At 39.4% G+C, this 16,714-nt stretch overlaps 1 protein-coding gene across 2 annotated transcripts in view; it reads right to left on the reverse strand.

Annotated features, from left to right (window-relative positions):
* The window catches only part of LOC126297567 (fibrillin-2-like), a 597,958-nt gene that overhangs the window by 25,972 nt on the left and 555,272 nt on the right, over positions 1–16,714 (reverse strand). For both annotated transcript variants that reach the window (XM_049988509.1, XM_049988508.1), the window contains 4 exons: positions 13,005–13,159; positions 12,766–12,865; positions 7,325–7,436; positions 7,090–7,229 (listed from right to left, as the gene is read on the reverse strand). In XM_049988509.1, coding sequence (XP_049844466.1) covers positions 7,090–7,229; positions 7,325–7,436; positions 12,766–12,865; positions 13,005–13,159 — 507 coding nt within the window. The remainder of the gene's footprint in view (positions 1–7,089; positions 7,230–7,324; positions 7,437–12,765; positions 12,866–13,004; positions 13,160–16,714) is intronic.

Raw genomic sequence — 16,714 nt, forward strand, 5'->3', positions numbered from 1 at the left:
ACTAAGACAAGAGCCTTTTCTTTCCACCTGAGGGTAATGTTGCTGTGCTGGAGTGAGAGATTTTGTGGTGAAAGCAACAGGTTGTTCAGAGCCATCAGCATATTGATGCCCGAGAACCACACTGAGGCTGTACTGTCAGGTGTCAGTAATCAAAACTATTATCTGGAGAGAATGTAGTTAAACTAGGGGCCAAGAGTAGTTTGGATTTCAACATTTGAAAATCATGTTTGCAATCTGGTCTCCAGCAAAAAGGTACATTCTTGTGTATCTAGGCATGCAACAGGTTAGCCAATTTGGCTGCTCCTAGCAGGAATTTACGGTAGTAAGCCATCTTCCCTAGGAAGGTCTGAAGCTCCTGTGTGGATGAGGGGTGAGTCATAGATGTGGTCAGGCAGAGGACGAACCCCATCCCATGAGACCTCAAACCCAAAATAAACAATAGAAGGATGAAAAAAAAAACTGAGATTTTGTGAGGTCACTCCATCAGCATGCAGACTGAAAGATAGAAGTGATTAGCCATGGAGGAGTGTATGATAACAATATCATCCAGATAATTAATGCAAACCCAGGATAGGCACTGTCAAGTGCTCTAAAAATCGTTGGAAAATAGTAAGGACACTAGCCACCCCAAAAGGAAGGTGCAAATATTGAGAGAGAAAAAAAAGAATATTCAAAACCAGAACTTGCCAAGGCTCTTAGTTCACAGGAACACGCAGATATGCTTCAGACAAATCAATTTTAGACAGGTGCTGGCCACCTAATACTTTTGCCAACAGTTCCTTCTTACATGGGAGAGAATACATGTCTATGATCAACTGCATGTTTACATTATTACTGAATTCGGCACAGAGTCGAACAGCTTCTGAATTACAACCAGCAGAGATGAACATTCACTAGCCATAACAGATTGCACCCCCTAGAGATTGAAGTCTTTCCAGTACTGCTTTCACTTGATCTTTCAGGGGAGCAGCAATATTTGTGCATGACAAAAACAAAGGTCAAGCTGGGGATTTCAAAGAAATATTAAAGCAGAAAAATTTGTAACAAACTCTATACCTTCTGAAAACAAGTCCAAAAACTCTTCACACAGAGTTTCCAACTGAGAATATGGTACCTGATTGGACACAAGGTGAACTGTGTTGGTGACACAAAAGCCAAATGCCTGAAATGTATCCATCCCAAACAAGTTTTCAACATTGGTATCAGCAACAACCAAAACTGTAATGGAACGAACCACTGACTTGTAAGAGGCAGATACCATTAATTGTCCCAAAAACACGATGCTGTGTTTGTTATAAGTGACCATCTCCCACATGACCTGTCTCACCAGCAGTGAGCCTAAACTCACATAGGTTTGAGAATTCAATAATGTCACTGCAGCACCTATGTCAACCTATAGCTGGTGCACTTGGCAAAAAATGCTTAACTCAATAAACAACTTGGGAGAGGTCACAAGCATTGGAGTCACACAGTTTATGCCCATGTATGTATCCTGAGCAACCTTTGGTGAATGACACACAGAGGCGATGTGGCCTTTCTTCTAAAAAGCATTACAATGAGCCCAGTGCTTAGGGCATGCCAAATGTTCATGCTGGACAAAACAGAAAGGAGAAGATAGAAACAGGGAATCCTGATGCTAGCACTGTGGCGGTTGTGGTTGCTGTGACTGGCCTAGGACTGTTCAGCACTGGGTCTGCATGTTTCCTGCCAGCAATGCCGGTTCCTTGTGCAAGATATCTGCTGTCCTAGTGGGAACATCATGTGACCCTACTGCCACATGCCCCACATTTCAGTTTGCTCACGTGGTGCCTAAGAAACTTCAGAAGATTGCGCTATTTTCAAAACTTCTACCAATGGGGTTTTCCATAAACTAGAGCCTTCTGGTGCATTTCCTTGTCCATAGCTAAACAGATAATTGCATTGTGCACCACAGAGTTTGCATGATGAGTCGTTATGGGCATCAATAACAAATCAACACTTAAGGCTAAGACCTTGAAGTTCAGCTGCCCAGCCCCTGTGTGACTGGTTTGATTTTTTGTGACATTAGTAGAATTCAACTCATGCTGCTATGACATACATTCAATTTGTGGTAGTAGTTGGACAATAAACTAAACATGTGATCAAAAGTAAAAGCTGCAGGGCATACAGAGGAAAAGTGGATGGATGGACCAGTGGAACGGTATCCTGTCTGTTAATGGAAACTAAGTGGTCACTGCTGAAGTAAACTGTTCAATGATGTTCAGTCATGGCCGGTACCTTGGTGTTCACAATGACTAACTTGATGAAACTGCTCTTAAAGACTGCACATACAGAAACCATTCCATCTTCATCCTCAATCGTGTAGTAGCCAAGTAATACACAAAAATGTTCCAAATAACACAAATATGGTTTTATTCATAAACCTCTGAACAATGATGGAAATAAACCTCTTCTGAATCCACACGTAACAAGACACAGAACAACTGATGCGAGTGGGAAACTCAAAGAAAACAGAGCACCAGTCAGCACTGCCCGCACATATATAGTCGCCAGTCGCTGGCAGACAGTGGGTGGAGACCACACTGTGCGCTTGTCTCCCACCACAAGTGCCCTTCATAGGCCAGCCCAGGCTGTTATAGTTGGCAGCTGATTCATGCACACATGTGTGGCGACAGCACACTCGCCACACACACACGTACTAGTAGCAGGATGCAGTAGTTATCACAAAATTTTGTTTGGTAGGGCTCACAACACAGGTTGAGCCTAGAGTGTCTATGGATCGTAAATACTGTCCTGCATAACATGCAAAAAATCATCATCATCATCATCATCATCATCATCAACAACAACAACAACAACAACAACAACAACAACAACAACAAGTTATTCTACATCCATATCTATATCTGTTTGGTACCTTTTACAAAATGGTGGTCAAGTGAAAAGCATGATAATAGTCCTCATCAAAACATACATTCTGACTATATTTTTTGATCGTATTTTTGTTCTTTTTTGTCTGTTTCACATTTTGAAAACCTTTTGCATTACTTTTTTGGTTATTATATTGAAGGTTTCTTGTACAGTGATTTATTTGGATGACTCTTGGAATATACTATAGCCCCCTGTATATTGCTCCCATAGGGATTATGAAGATAAGATGAAATTAATTACAGAACAGACATGGGAATTTAAACAATCACCCTCCCTGCATTCCACATGTGAATAGAACAGGAGTAAGACCTAATAACTGGTACAATGGGAAGTGCCATCTGCAACATATTTCACAGTGTTTGCAGAGTATGTATGTAGACGAAGGTATCAGTTATTGCTATTCAGTCTCTCTCTTCACATCAACTTCTTACATTTTAGTTGAAAAAGTAGGGCGTCAAGGATTGGTGACTCTTTTTATTTTGCTAGCTAAACTAATTTTTGTAATTTTTTAGCTTTTGTGAGCTCCTGCTTCTGCTACAGTAACTTGTAAGCACACAAAACTGACTTTTTTAAATTGAATGAAATATTTTTATCTACTTCTAAGTCATGTCAGTGACAGGACCTGCTACTCCATAGGATACTCTTGTCAGTAAATTAGGAGTGGCCAGATTATCTGCAAAAAAGTGTCAGTCCATCATACAGGACACTCTTTTCTTTGCACCCCATCTCAGTACTATTGACAGTATCATATTTTTAGATACAGAACTAGAAGAATGTTGAGTTATTAACCCATCATTCTTCTAAATATGTATACTTCAGTTGTTCCACACATCTTGCTTGAGGATATCGAGAATGAAGTTGCTTGTATATCACTATGTTTAGTGACCCAGAATCAATTCTGCAGTAGAAAATACGGACTGCACCTACCATTCTTGCATCGAAAACTAATACGTGACCACTGTTCCCTTTCATTCAACATCCAAATCGGAAGTGTAGAGGATAGTCATAAACTTAAAAATTCAAGTGGATAGGTCACAGTACTAACATCATCCAAGGAAACCCTCACTAGCTCCCTTGCTACATATCAATTCACTCTTATCAATAGACATAACCTGATCAAAATTTTGCTTGGTAACAGACTCAAGACATTATTTGACATTCTGGGCCTCACACACACCTGATACTTCTGTGGGCTTCCAAACTTGGTGGATTCAAGGCATTGTGATGCTACAGGATGATGTCGGTTTGAAGTTGTGGCTGATATACCACAGGGATCAGCTTCAGCCACATTATTTGTCACAGACTGTGCCCCATTCTAGATGATCAAGGACAGAGACATGCAGGACATCTGAAGGACACATAGTTCCACTGGCAGACATAAGCCAACATCACCCTCACCACTGCCCACACAAATACCGTTCCCAGAGCGGCATTATGACCTGTGCACCTGCTGTGAGCTGCACAGCCTTAGAAAACTATTACAGAGTAACAGTTGATGCACACAGAGACAGAGCTCTGGTTTCCTCTCTCTCTCTCTCTCTCTCTCTCTCTCTCTCTCTCTCTCTCTCTCTCTCTCTCTCTCTCTCTCTCCTGGCACTCATTTTGTCAGATGCAAGTCCATAACTTCACAACCTGTAGACCAGCCCTGCCACTTGCCGCCCCCCCCTCTCCCCAACATTGCTCCCAGCACTGCCCCTGCCATTTTCAGGCCCTACATGCCTATTAAAGGGGAAAGGATGTAGTATCCTACGAAGCCAATAATGACTCGGACATGAAAGCAGTGACATTAGCTATGTCCAAAACAGCGTCATCTTCTGATCCTATATGCACAGTGCATCATTGGAGAATGTGGTGGGTGTGGCCTCTTGTGAGCCAGCACTGGAGGGTAACTATCTCTGTGGAGGTGCATTAAACAGATGTCGCAGCTCACCCTCTGACAATGAAGTGCATTGAATGAAGCTCTTAGTAATGGAAATGTTAGTACCTATTATTTGACTTGGGTATGTTATTTCATTTACACTTGTGGATTTCTGCTCTGGTACTATGAAATTTGGCTTTTTATTACTTTGGCTGGTTACTGGATATCAGTTGGTTTGTTAACTCACTACTCCATGCAGCACTCTTCTCATCAGATAGCGAATGACTTTTGCAGCTTCGCCACCCAAAGCAGTTACTGCATACAAGTGATACTATCTTCACTGATAGTACAGAAATTAATAAAATGTCAAATAGAAGATGAAGAGTTATTAGTCATAATTACAGTGAGGAATTCAAATTAATAAAAATGAAATTAGAACAAAATAAATAACATGAAAAATTACATCTAAACATAAATAATAACCTTTTCTGTTCAAATAATGAAGGGAAAAAGAACAAAAAGAGTTATGACAAAAATTATTTTGCTACAAAATTAAGGAAGGAAGACAAAGAAAGAAAGTAACACATCTAACTCAGACTATTATATCTGCAGTAATAGCTACAATACACAGAACTGTAGGGGGACCTCTATGTAGAATTCGTAAAGGGGCCTTAGACTCCAAGACATGGGAGAAATCATATGGAATAGTATGTTGTCAGCTTTTATCAATTAGTTAGGTGAATGAGAAAAATAAATTCACAGCTAAAATAAAGACATTTATAGTTGCCTTGCAGAATCTTCCAGAGTTCATCATACCCAAAAAGTGGGAGTACTGTTTGAACTACATTGGTGTTTTTACACAAAAATGTTTCTAGGTTTAGTTTGACTTTACTAGACACATTTGTACAGACAGCATATAATATACATGATGACTTGATGTGTTCAATATCGCTGTACAAACTGACTGAAGTGTAAATAAATAAATAGGTAAAATGTAAGTGAGATAGCACTGAGATATTGCATTGTATGTATTACACTGAGATATAGCAGTGTATGTATTATGATATAACACACTAACTAAGAGTCTTGTTGTGTAGTTTTATGCCATTTCTGAAACAACTATATGGTCAGCTTGGCAGCTAATAAAATGAAATATACTGAACGTTTTTGTATCGGTGCCATGGGTTATATATGTTTTCAAGAGATAGTAACTAGAAGTAAATGTTTAATCAGCTGTTGAAGTTTTCCTCCTTTCCAAGATCCTTTGCACTTATTTATAATCCCTATCTATCATTAAACATGTCTGCAACTTCAAATTTGGGACACGTCATGGATCAATAACAAGCTTGAGATTTAAGTTCTTTCTCAATATACGAATATTCCAGTGCAAAGAAAATGCATCGAATCAACACTGTATAATGCATGGCAGAGATAGTTTCTACCAATATTATCCATTTTCTTTCCTATTCCATTTGCATATGGATCACGGAAAAAATGACTGTGACTCAATACATATCCTAATTTTTCTTAACTTATTCTCATAGTGTCTATATGAAATAAGAGAACTGTTGTATAGTAACTCGTGAATAGCTCTTATTTAAATTCACCCACCAGGTTTTTACAAAAGCAGTGTTATTTTTCTTCCAAAAGTTCACATTTAGCTTGCCTGAATAGCTCTTTTATACTTTTAAGGTGTGTACCAACGCCTAGTAGCACATTTTTGAATTCATTCAATTTCTTTTGTAATGTTGACTTGGTTGCAGGTGCCTCCACTGAAACAATACTCTAGGATACACCACACAAGTATACTGTATGCAGTGTTCTTTATTGCTGCATTGCACTATCTTAGGATCCACTCAAGAAGTTAAGTCCTTTTTTTCCCTTTCAAGCTATTGATTTCTCATGTCTGCCTCTCTCCATATCATTTTGTTTACTAATAACCTAATTTATTCTATTTTTATAGGCTTCCTAATAAATTATAAAATCAAGAAAATTCTTGGGAAGATAGAAATGATATACAGAAGAAAATCAGTAACCATAAAATACTAAAACATTTTACAAGTTGAACACTAATTATAAAACTGCAAAGGACTTAAACTTAATTACTTTGTGTGTATTCTGTGAATTAAAACTCTAAAGACTGTAAAATATACAAGAGATTCATTCTGTTGGATTTTCATTGGGGGAAAAAAGTTATTGTAGGAAAAAATGTGATAGGACACACACACACACACACACACACACACACACACACACACACACACACACACAAAGGCAGACATTATTTCTTTAAGATGTAACTGAATCTCAAGAACACATACCATGGCATGTTCTGCCATCAGCACCAAGACGATAACCACTTGGACAGCTGCATCGGTAACTTCCTGGTTCATTTGTACAGAAACCAACACACAGCTTACGGTCTTTGAATTTTTCACATTCATCTATATCATCACATGATCTGTGGAAAATTAAACAGACTTTAATTCCAAAATACACATTTTGAATATGAAACAATCTCTTCTGCAGGCAGATTTAGGTATGCATCATGCTTACCGATTATCAATATTACGCACATATCCAGCATCACATGTACATCGATATGATCCCCATAAGTTTATACAATTTTGCTGACAAATTCCTGCTGTCTCTGAACATTCATCAATATCTGTAAAGAATAAAGACTGATACAAGTACTTACAAAGAGTGAACATTTGGTAGTTATTGAGAGACAGAGCACAAGATGATTTATATTTATAATTACTATCACACAATATGGAATTAACTGAATTTCCAGCCTTTTTCATCTGTTAACAGACTGGGAAACTGTAATTACACCATCTTCAATAGAGATGTGAGAAAGTTGTGGTAGTAAATTGCAGTTGTGGATTATTGCCACTTGGGAAGCCTGAAGAGTATGTGTGACAACCTAACTGAAAATTATATATTAATTCACATGTGATGGCAGGATTCTTTCATGGATTGTGAGTGTTGTGTCATATATGTAACTGCTTAGTGAAGGTTGCTGTGAATATTGCCTGTAGAGCATAGGACTCTGTTGTTGTTGGTTGGTGATAATTATGATGAGGATGATAAACAAGAGAGTGAGAAGGTGAAATTCAGTGCTGGCATAGAGCTCACTTCTCTTCAATTCATTCACCAGCCTTCTTCTGTTCTGCACTCCTAATCTTTTCAGATCCATTTACACATTATACAGCAATCACAACATTGGACTTGAGCAGTTACACTCTGACTTTGCAAATAGCACCTTCTTTGTTATTCACTGTTCTTCCATTCTCTGCATATGTCCCAAACACTGTAACATTCATCCCTAGTTCTCGAAGTTCTGGATTGGTCCTAATTTCCCAAGCACTGTTATCACAGGCTGCTCCATATATCTTCTTCAGTACTTTGTGTTCCATGCATCCATGGTATTTCTGGCTTGTGTTATTGTCCATGTTTCATATCCATATGTAATAACAGATTTTATAATCATTTTGTAAACTGCCATCTTCAACTGTCTTAAGATGTTGCAGGATTGTAGCAGGTTATGGACACTGTAATATCACCTGTTGCCTGCAGCTATTCTTGCCTTTATCTTTGTTGGTAAAATATTATCTTCCATAACCATTCCTCCCAAATACATAAAATAATTTACTCTTTCAAACCCTTCAAACTGCTCAACATTTCTTCACCTTGTTTTATTTCTGGAGTTGATCATATACTTTGTTTTCCCCTTACTTATGACCAAGACAGGTGCACCTGTTTCACATTCCAAAACTAAATAGTTTCTCAGTAATCATGGTTAGACAATAAGTTGAGAATGTGGGTCTCACGGGAGGTGTGCCAGAGCTAAGTCCCTGCAGTCGCACTATCCTCTGTGTCCTCAGTGGCTCAGATGGATAGAGCATCTGCAATGTAAGCAGGAGATCCTGGGTGCAAGTCCCAGTTGGGATCTTATCTCCCCCACAGATCTACAGTTCCTCATCTCCAGCTACAGTCACTTCTTCCAATGTTGGTTCCTCTCCATAATTATTGCTATCAACTTGTTCCACCTGTTGTTCTGCATATTCCTAGATTTCCCCAGATTTCAATAGTTCTTTAAAATATTCTTCCCAGCTTTCTATAATTCTGGTTCTTCCTCTGATCTGCTTTCCTTATTTATCCCTACATATCACTGTGCAAGAATGCCATCCTTATTTTATCTCTTTTATTCCCTTAAATAATCTTCTAATATCCTTTTCATTTATATGTTTCTCAATGCCTTTGAATCATCTTTTTTCCCCAAATTCTCTCTTTTTCCTTCAGCAAATACTTTTGCTTTAAATCTTTTCTCTTTATGCATTTGTCTGGCAGCCAGAGTTTCTCCCTAGAGCATCTTATTCCCTGCACTGTTCCATCTGGTAATCACCTTCTCACAGTCATCATCAGACCACTCACTTCTTCGACCTTTGTTTTCCAGTTCTAGCTTGGATTCCATTGTCCGTGATATTGTTCTTTCCATTAGTTGCCACTGCACTTCAGAGCTAGCTTCCTCCTCAATGACAATCATTCTCCTCCCTTCATCCATTTCTCTTTGGAATTCTGTTCTTCCCCTCTCATTGGTAATGACTGGTTCCACATTAGAATTCCTTTCCCTTTCTACACGGTTATAAGTTGTTGTCAGTATCTCTGCTTACACCTTGCCACCACCTTGGTCTGAATCAATATCTGCCTTCCTTCTCACTTTAACATTCTTAATGTCTGAGCTATGCCTTATTTGGACAAGTTCATGATCTATTTGGTTAACTGTGTCCCCATCCAAAGATTTCCATGTTCCTTTATGGATTTTCTTTCATGGGAATATGGTGTTGTTTATGGCAACGTTTTTGCTTATAGTGAAATAAACCAACTCAATCCATTGTCCTCACACTCTTCATGTAGATTGTAACATATTCGGTCTCAATAGGGTTTCCCACCTTGGCATTCATATCTCCTAGAATCACTTTCACATAATTTTCAGCTATATGTGTCTTCAAGCTGTTCATAAAAAGAGTCTTTAGCTTCACATCGCTAGGATTTGTACCAGTTGTCCTGTAACATGTATCATCACACTAGCACCTGTTAATGATCTTGCTTTGCAAAAAGGTGATATTTCAGTCATGGCATAATCTGCCTATCCTGATTTAGTTATAAACTGTACTCAAGGGAAGTACTAACATTGCTCCTACATTACTTTCTCTCTGCAGTCTCAACAAATTCATGACACTGTAATAGTTGCTCAAATATAAGATAGAAAAAAATTGGGGCAAGGGGGTTTTAAGTCCAAGAATTCCCTTGATAGTTTCTGATAAAGATTTACTCTCTTTCATTCAAAAGAATACAATAATTACACTATACAATGGCAACATTTAACACAGGTACTGGCATTAAATTATCACGTTCAGGGTCATGAAAATATAATTTGTTATGGTAATTTGATTGTAATAAAGATTTGCATGTCTTCACCCATAGTATTTGAAAACTACTATTTGTAACACCATGAGTAAGAACTACATAAATGTAACAGAGATTATACAGCCATTCATCTTTAGTTTTTAGTTGTCATTAATGAAAGAGTAAAGTTGTCACATAAAAGAAAAAAATGAATTACAGTTTCTCAAACATTTCTTCATTATACAAATGACTCTTCTAGTAGATGTTTTACACAAACAATTTTTCTATAATTGGCATTTAGTTGTGTGTGTTATACGAAGTGTGTTGGCAGTCACCAAACACACCAAACAGTGAGACACTACTACAACCAAATATCATGACCACTACCTGAGTGTTAGGCTTCCAATTTCTCTGTGTGTGTCTTGTAAATGTCTTTTGCAGTTTTGCTTGAACTACTATGAAGTGCCCTTCCCTCTTTTGGTATGGTTCACCTGAATCCCATGCTTACTGTCATTCAAGTACTCAACTAAGATAGGAAAGGAATCTCAAGGTGATAAAACTTAAACCGGTTTAAGTATGTCACTATTGACCTGCATATTCGGTAACTGTTGGATAAGGTTTTCCAAGAGCACTTCACTACTCCTGGAATCAAAATATTCTCAAACATTTCATTAAAGAAATTACAGTTAGCATCGCAAACAGCCTAAAAGTTGCCAATAAGATGTTCATGTCATAAGTTTATTTCTTTATTTTTGAGTTCCCTTTTTCTATGAACAACATTTGTATTATGAATCAGTCCAAAGCATAAACCACAGGGCATCTTGGAATCACAACACAAAAAATATTTAACATGTACATTTTTGTATAGAAAAAAGATGACAAATTTTCTTATTGTAAAAGTTGCTAACTTTTACGCATATTAAATTAATTTAATTGTATGTAAAATTAGATACCTCCACAATGACCATCACAAATGTGATATAACCAAGTCTACACAACACCAAGATACACTGGCATGCAAAATTTAAGGAAGGAAGTAACTTTCGCATAATATCCCACAGCAAAGTAATGTAGCTTGATGGCCCTTAGTCCCTATATAGACAGAACTGCTGCATTATAATACAGAAGGTAACTGGAAGAAATACACAATCAGAGGAGCAGGAATGACACTTTTGCTCAAAGTCAATAATTGCAGTGCAGTCACTGCATGATGGTCCCCTGGACATTAAAAAAGATGGGACATGGTTTTTAATAAGGTGAATGACCACCATGGACAGCAATGCATGCTCTGCAAACTGCTCCCTTGCTAGCCACGAGGTTGGTAAGGAATTATTGTTATTGGGCATTCCATTCCTCCATGAGAGCAGCTGACAACTGCTGGGTCTCCAAAATGCACCCCATATGCGTTTTATGGGATTCAAGTCAGGGGAATGGGCAGCCCTATCAATTTGCTGCATATCCTCTTGTTCCAGAGGCTCTCCACCTGCACTGATCAATGTGGTCCTGCATTGTCATCCATAAAAAGCAGTGAGGGCTGAATGCACCCCTGAAAAGATGCATTTGGGGGAAAGAGAACAGTGTTACAATAACACTGACTGGTGACTGTATCATACTCAAAGATTTAGATATCAGTACACCCATGCAACATTTCCCCACACCACAACACCTGGGCCACCAAAATAATCATGTGTGATAACACTCCCCTGTGTGCTACCTGTTCTCACCTCTTACCATATGCAGGTATGTAATGCACCCAGGAACACTGTCCAACATGATCACTTTGGTGGCCACGTTTTATGGTGTGGGTAGGCATAATGCCGCATTAGCGTACTGACCTTCAAATCTTTGAACATGTGACACTCACCATACAACGTTGTTGTCATACTGTACTCCTTCCTCGTGTGTATCTCTTCATAGGTTCATTTGACCTTAACTTCATTTTTATGGATGACAGTGCATGACTGTATCGGACTGCACAAGTGAAAGTGCTCTTGGAGTGAGAAGATATTTGATGAACAGCCTGGTCTGCCTGTTCCCCTAATTTACATCTCATAAATAATGTGTGGGATGCATTGGCAAGACACATGCACTAACCGCCTTCCAGCAGAGTCAACCACACTGGTGGAGGAATGACTGCACTACCACAAGAACTCCTTACCAAACCTTTGGCCACCATGGGAGCATGTTGCAAAGCATGCATTTCCATCTGTGGTGATCAAACAACCTATTAAGAAGAATGTACGTCCCATCTTCTGTAATGTCCTTGGGACCATCATAAATTGCAGTGATTTTAGTGAAATTATTGTCTTTGAGTAAAAGTGTCATTTCTGTGTATCTCATTGCATATCTCTTTCAGCTAACTTCTGTACTATACTGTAGAAGTTCTTTCCACATATGGTCCAAGTTTCATCAAGCCATGTTATGTGACACATCACGTGAAAGTTTACTTTCATCCTTAAGTTCTGCATACTAAAATTGCATGACTTCATTTGTAAATAACACCAACTGATAAAATTCTGATATTTAACAAGCCATAAAGAAAATTTGTACTAAGACACATACTATACAACAGTTAAAATTACCTAAACATGTTTTTCCTCCTGGTTCCTGTCTAAATCCTTCCTTGCATATACATTCATAAGAACCTGGGGTGTTGCGACATTCTGAATTTCTGGCACATACCTGCTCACAGGAAATTCAATCAAAATTAAAAACATTTTGAATTCACATCACTAACATAATTCTGAAATATGATATTTGTGACTTATAAAACAAAACAAATTAAGTGAGAAAATTACATATAAGAATTAAAAAAAAATACCTGTCCTGAATAGCGATTACACTCGTCAATATCATGACATTCCTTTCTCCAGATGGTGTAGCCACTTGGGCACTTGCATGCATATCCTCCAGCTGTATTTTGGCATATTTGAGTAGGTCCACAGTCATGCTTGTTGAGGAGACACTCATCAATGTCTGTAAAGCAATGTGATAATTTGTAATGTTCATAATTATAGAAGATTTAGTAAATTACTATAAAAAAGTAGTTTCTATGCACACCACACCATAAATTAGTCACCCCAGAAGACATCATGCTAATACCAGGTAACATCACCTTTAGCCTTGATAATGACCTCAATTTAGCAAGCCGTGCAGAGTGTCCGCGTTACAGGCGCCCTGCACGGACTGCGCGGCCCCTCCCGCCGGAGGTTCGAGTCCTCCCTCGGGCACGTGTGTGTCTGTGTGTGTGTGTGTGTGTGTGTGTGTGTGTGTGTTTTGTTCTTAGTATAAGTTAGTTTAAGTAGTGTGTAAGTCTAGGGCCGATGACCTCAGCAGTTTGGTCCCTTAGGAATTCACATGCATTTGAACAAAATCCAGTTCAGCAAGAAACGGATCCACCAGTTTCTTCCTTATCCAGCGAAAGCAACCAACTGATGATTATATACTGTACAGTCATTAAATTGCAGCCAGTTCACTGCTACATTTAATGTGCAGATCTGTGAACATGGCTGTTGTAATCCTGAAATAAAGGATACTCACCATAAAGATGGAGATGAAATGGCAATACTTGGTCACTGAAAATGTTGAAGTAAACATCCTGGTTCATGATCACAGTGACCTAAATCAGCATGCTCACATCATGCCACAATAAATACCAAAACATCACAACCTACTTCTGGCCTGAATGACACTCTCCACACACTGCAGATTAAATGCTTCATTGGGCAGTCAGTGCCATCTCAGTGATTTCAATCATTTGAAAACAAGGAAAAAAGATCATGACTTGTTGGGCCACATTACACACTTCCAATCAGCTACTTTCCATTTTCTTTGTTGTTTGGCCCATTGAAAATGAGTAACTTTATTTGACACTGAGAGCTACAATTTTTTGCAAGATGTCCAACTCAAAAGGACCATTGCATGCAGTTCCCTTCACAATGGTTGCTCAGAAACTGGTTGAGATCAACTGTGTTCATCAGTACCAGAAATTGTGACTGAGTTAGAAATCAACTGTCACTGACAAGGCATGACACTTGTTCCTGGTCCCTATCAGTTAGGATCTTTTTATGATTACTATTTTTACGCAGTGTTACATGGTTGCAAATGGTACACCATTATTTGTGGACATATTTGACAGTCAGTGGTCATACACCACAAAATCAGTTGATTTCATTAATGTTTTTCTCAAGGACACATCCAAACACAATACATCCATTCTTTCATTTTCTCACTTCTCCTCCTTGAGCCATATTCCTCTGCTGATCCCATACAACCAACTGGTACGTACACTGCAATTCATTGCCATGATTTACATTAGTGGTGGAGGGTAAGATGTAACTGGCCAATGTTTATTTCAAATACTATACTGCCTTGGCAGCAAATCACATCCCTTCGTCTGTTTTGCTACTTCACTAATGTTTATGTGAAAATATGTTGTACCTTATCATCAGTACAGTTCATGCATCTCTCTTTATGTAAGATACTGTACTGCCTAATTATAAGGAAATTTCATCTTTGTCATTATAATATACTACAGAGAGCATGTGAAAGAAAAAATAGGAGTAGATGGTACACAATTCTGGTGATGTGCATGATACATAGTAATTTTTATCATGTTGACATATATCTATGATTATTTTTGTTTTTCTCACACACATTAATCATTATGTAACATCATCTGAAGTAATTTAATGACAAGGTTCATCATCGTCAAGAGCTTTTTTGGCGTCAGTGATATAAACAAAATATTGTGCCATTAATCCTTTCAACTTTGTCTTTCCCTATACCACTGACTGCAAGCTGTTTGATGATGGGTGAGAGGATGTGTCGTCAGCAGCACCCTTGCTCTTTCCCAATTTCCAGCAAACTGTTTTGTTACTTGATCAATTTTTGTAATTTTGCACAAAATAGAAATTATTTTTCATTCAATGGTTAAGTTCATCAGAACATTTAACCTTAGTCATAAAGTATAAACAATTGTGTAAACTAATATACAAAAAAATTGTTTACCTGACATTTTACAAATATATGGTCCTCTCACTGAGAATATTGTGTCTTGTTCCAGGCCATTTCCTTACGATTTCAGATGTCACATTAAACCTTGATATCCTGCCCATAATGTGTATCATTGCTAGATTGGAAACTGACTGCAAGCCCTAGATAGTATGACACCTGCATTCTTCTCAGCAAATAAAATACAGTGATCCAAAATTTATTACAGCTGAATGGGTTCTACTGATCTGTCAATGATCTTGAGATCTGCAGATCAAATAAACTGTATATTGAAAGTTAAGATGACATACACCACAAGTTTGATAATGTCAAGTTTTATAAAAATACAATGAGTTGAAATTTGGCACTTGAGTAATTATAAAACTACCTTGGGATGTAATTTATCAACTGTGATGGGTCTTCACATCTTACAATTAGGTCTAATTTGACACTGTTGATAAACCTAACTGTATGTGTGGAGAGGTTATACTACACTCCTGGAAATGGAAAAAAGAACACATTGACACCGGTGTGTCAGACCCACCATACTTGCTCCGGACACTGCGAGAGGGCTGTACAAGCAATGATCACACGCACGGCACAGCGGACACACCAGGAACCACGGTGTTGGCCGTCGAATGGCGCTAGCTGCGCAGCATTTGTGCACCGCTGCCGTCAGTGTCAGCCAGTTTGCCGTGGCATACGGAGCTCCATCGCAGTCTTTAACACTGGTAGCATGCCGCGACAGCGTGGACGTGAACCGTATGTGCAGTTGACGGACTTTGAGCGAGGGCGTATAGTGGGCACGCGGGAGGCCGGGTGGACGTACCACCGAATTGCTCAACACGTGGGGCGTGAGGTCTCCACAGTACATCGATGTTGTCGCCAGTGGTCGGCAGAAGGTGCACGTGCCCGTCGACTTGGGACCGGACCGCAGCGACGCAAGGATCCACGCCAAGACCGTAGGATCCTACGCAGTGCCGTAGGGGACCGCACCGCCACTCCCCAGCAAATTAGGCGAGGACCATTCACAACCATCTCCATCATCTCCATGAAGCTGGGCTATGGTCCCACACACCGTTAGGCCGTCTTCCGCTCACACCCCAACATCGTGCAGCCCGCCTCCAGTGGTGTCGCGACAGGCGTGAATGGAGGGACGAATGGAGACGTGTCGTCTTCAGCGATGAGAGTCGCTTCTGCCTTGGTGCCAATGATGGTCGTATGCGTGTCTGGCGCCGTGCAGGTGAGCGCCACAATCAGGACTGCATACGACCGAGGCACACAGGGCCAACACCCGGCATCATGGTGTGGGGAGCGATCTCCTACACTGGCCGTACACCTCTGGTGATCACCGAGGGGACACTGAATAGTGCACGGTACATCCAAACCGTCATTGAACCCATCGTTCTACCATTCCTAGACCGGCAAGGGAACTTGCTGTTCCAACAGGACAATGCACGTCCGCATGTATCCCGTGCCACCCAACGTGCTCTAGAAGGTGTAAGTCAACTACCCTGGCCAACAAGACCTCCGGATCTG

Source organism: Schistocerca gregaria, chromosome X (genome assembly GCF_023897955.1).
Source record: "Schistocerca gregaria isolate iqSchGreg1 chromosome X, iqSchGreg1.2, whole genome shotgun sequence".
Lineage (NCBI taxonomy): Eukaryota > Metazoa > Arthropoda > Insecta > Orthoptera > Acrididae > Schistocerca > Schistocerca gregaria.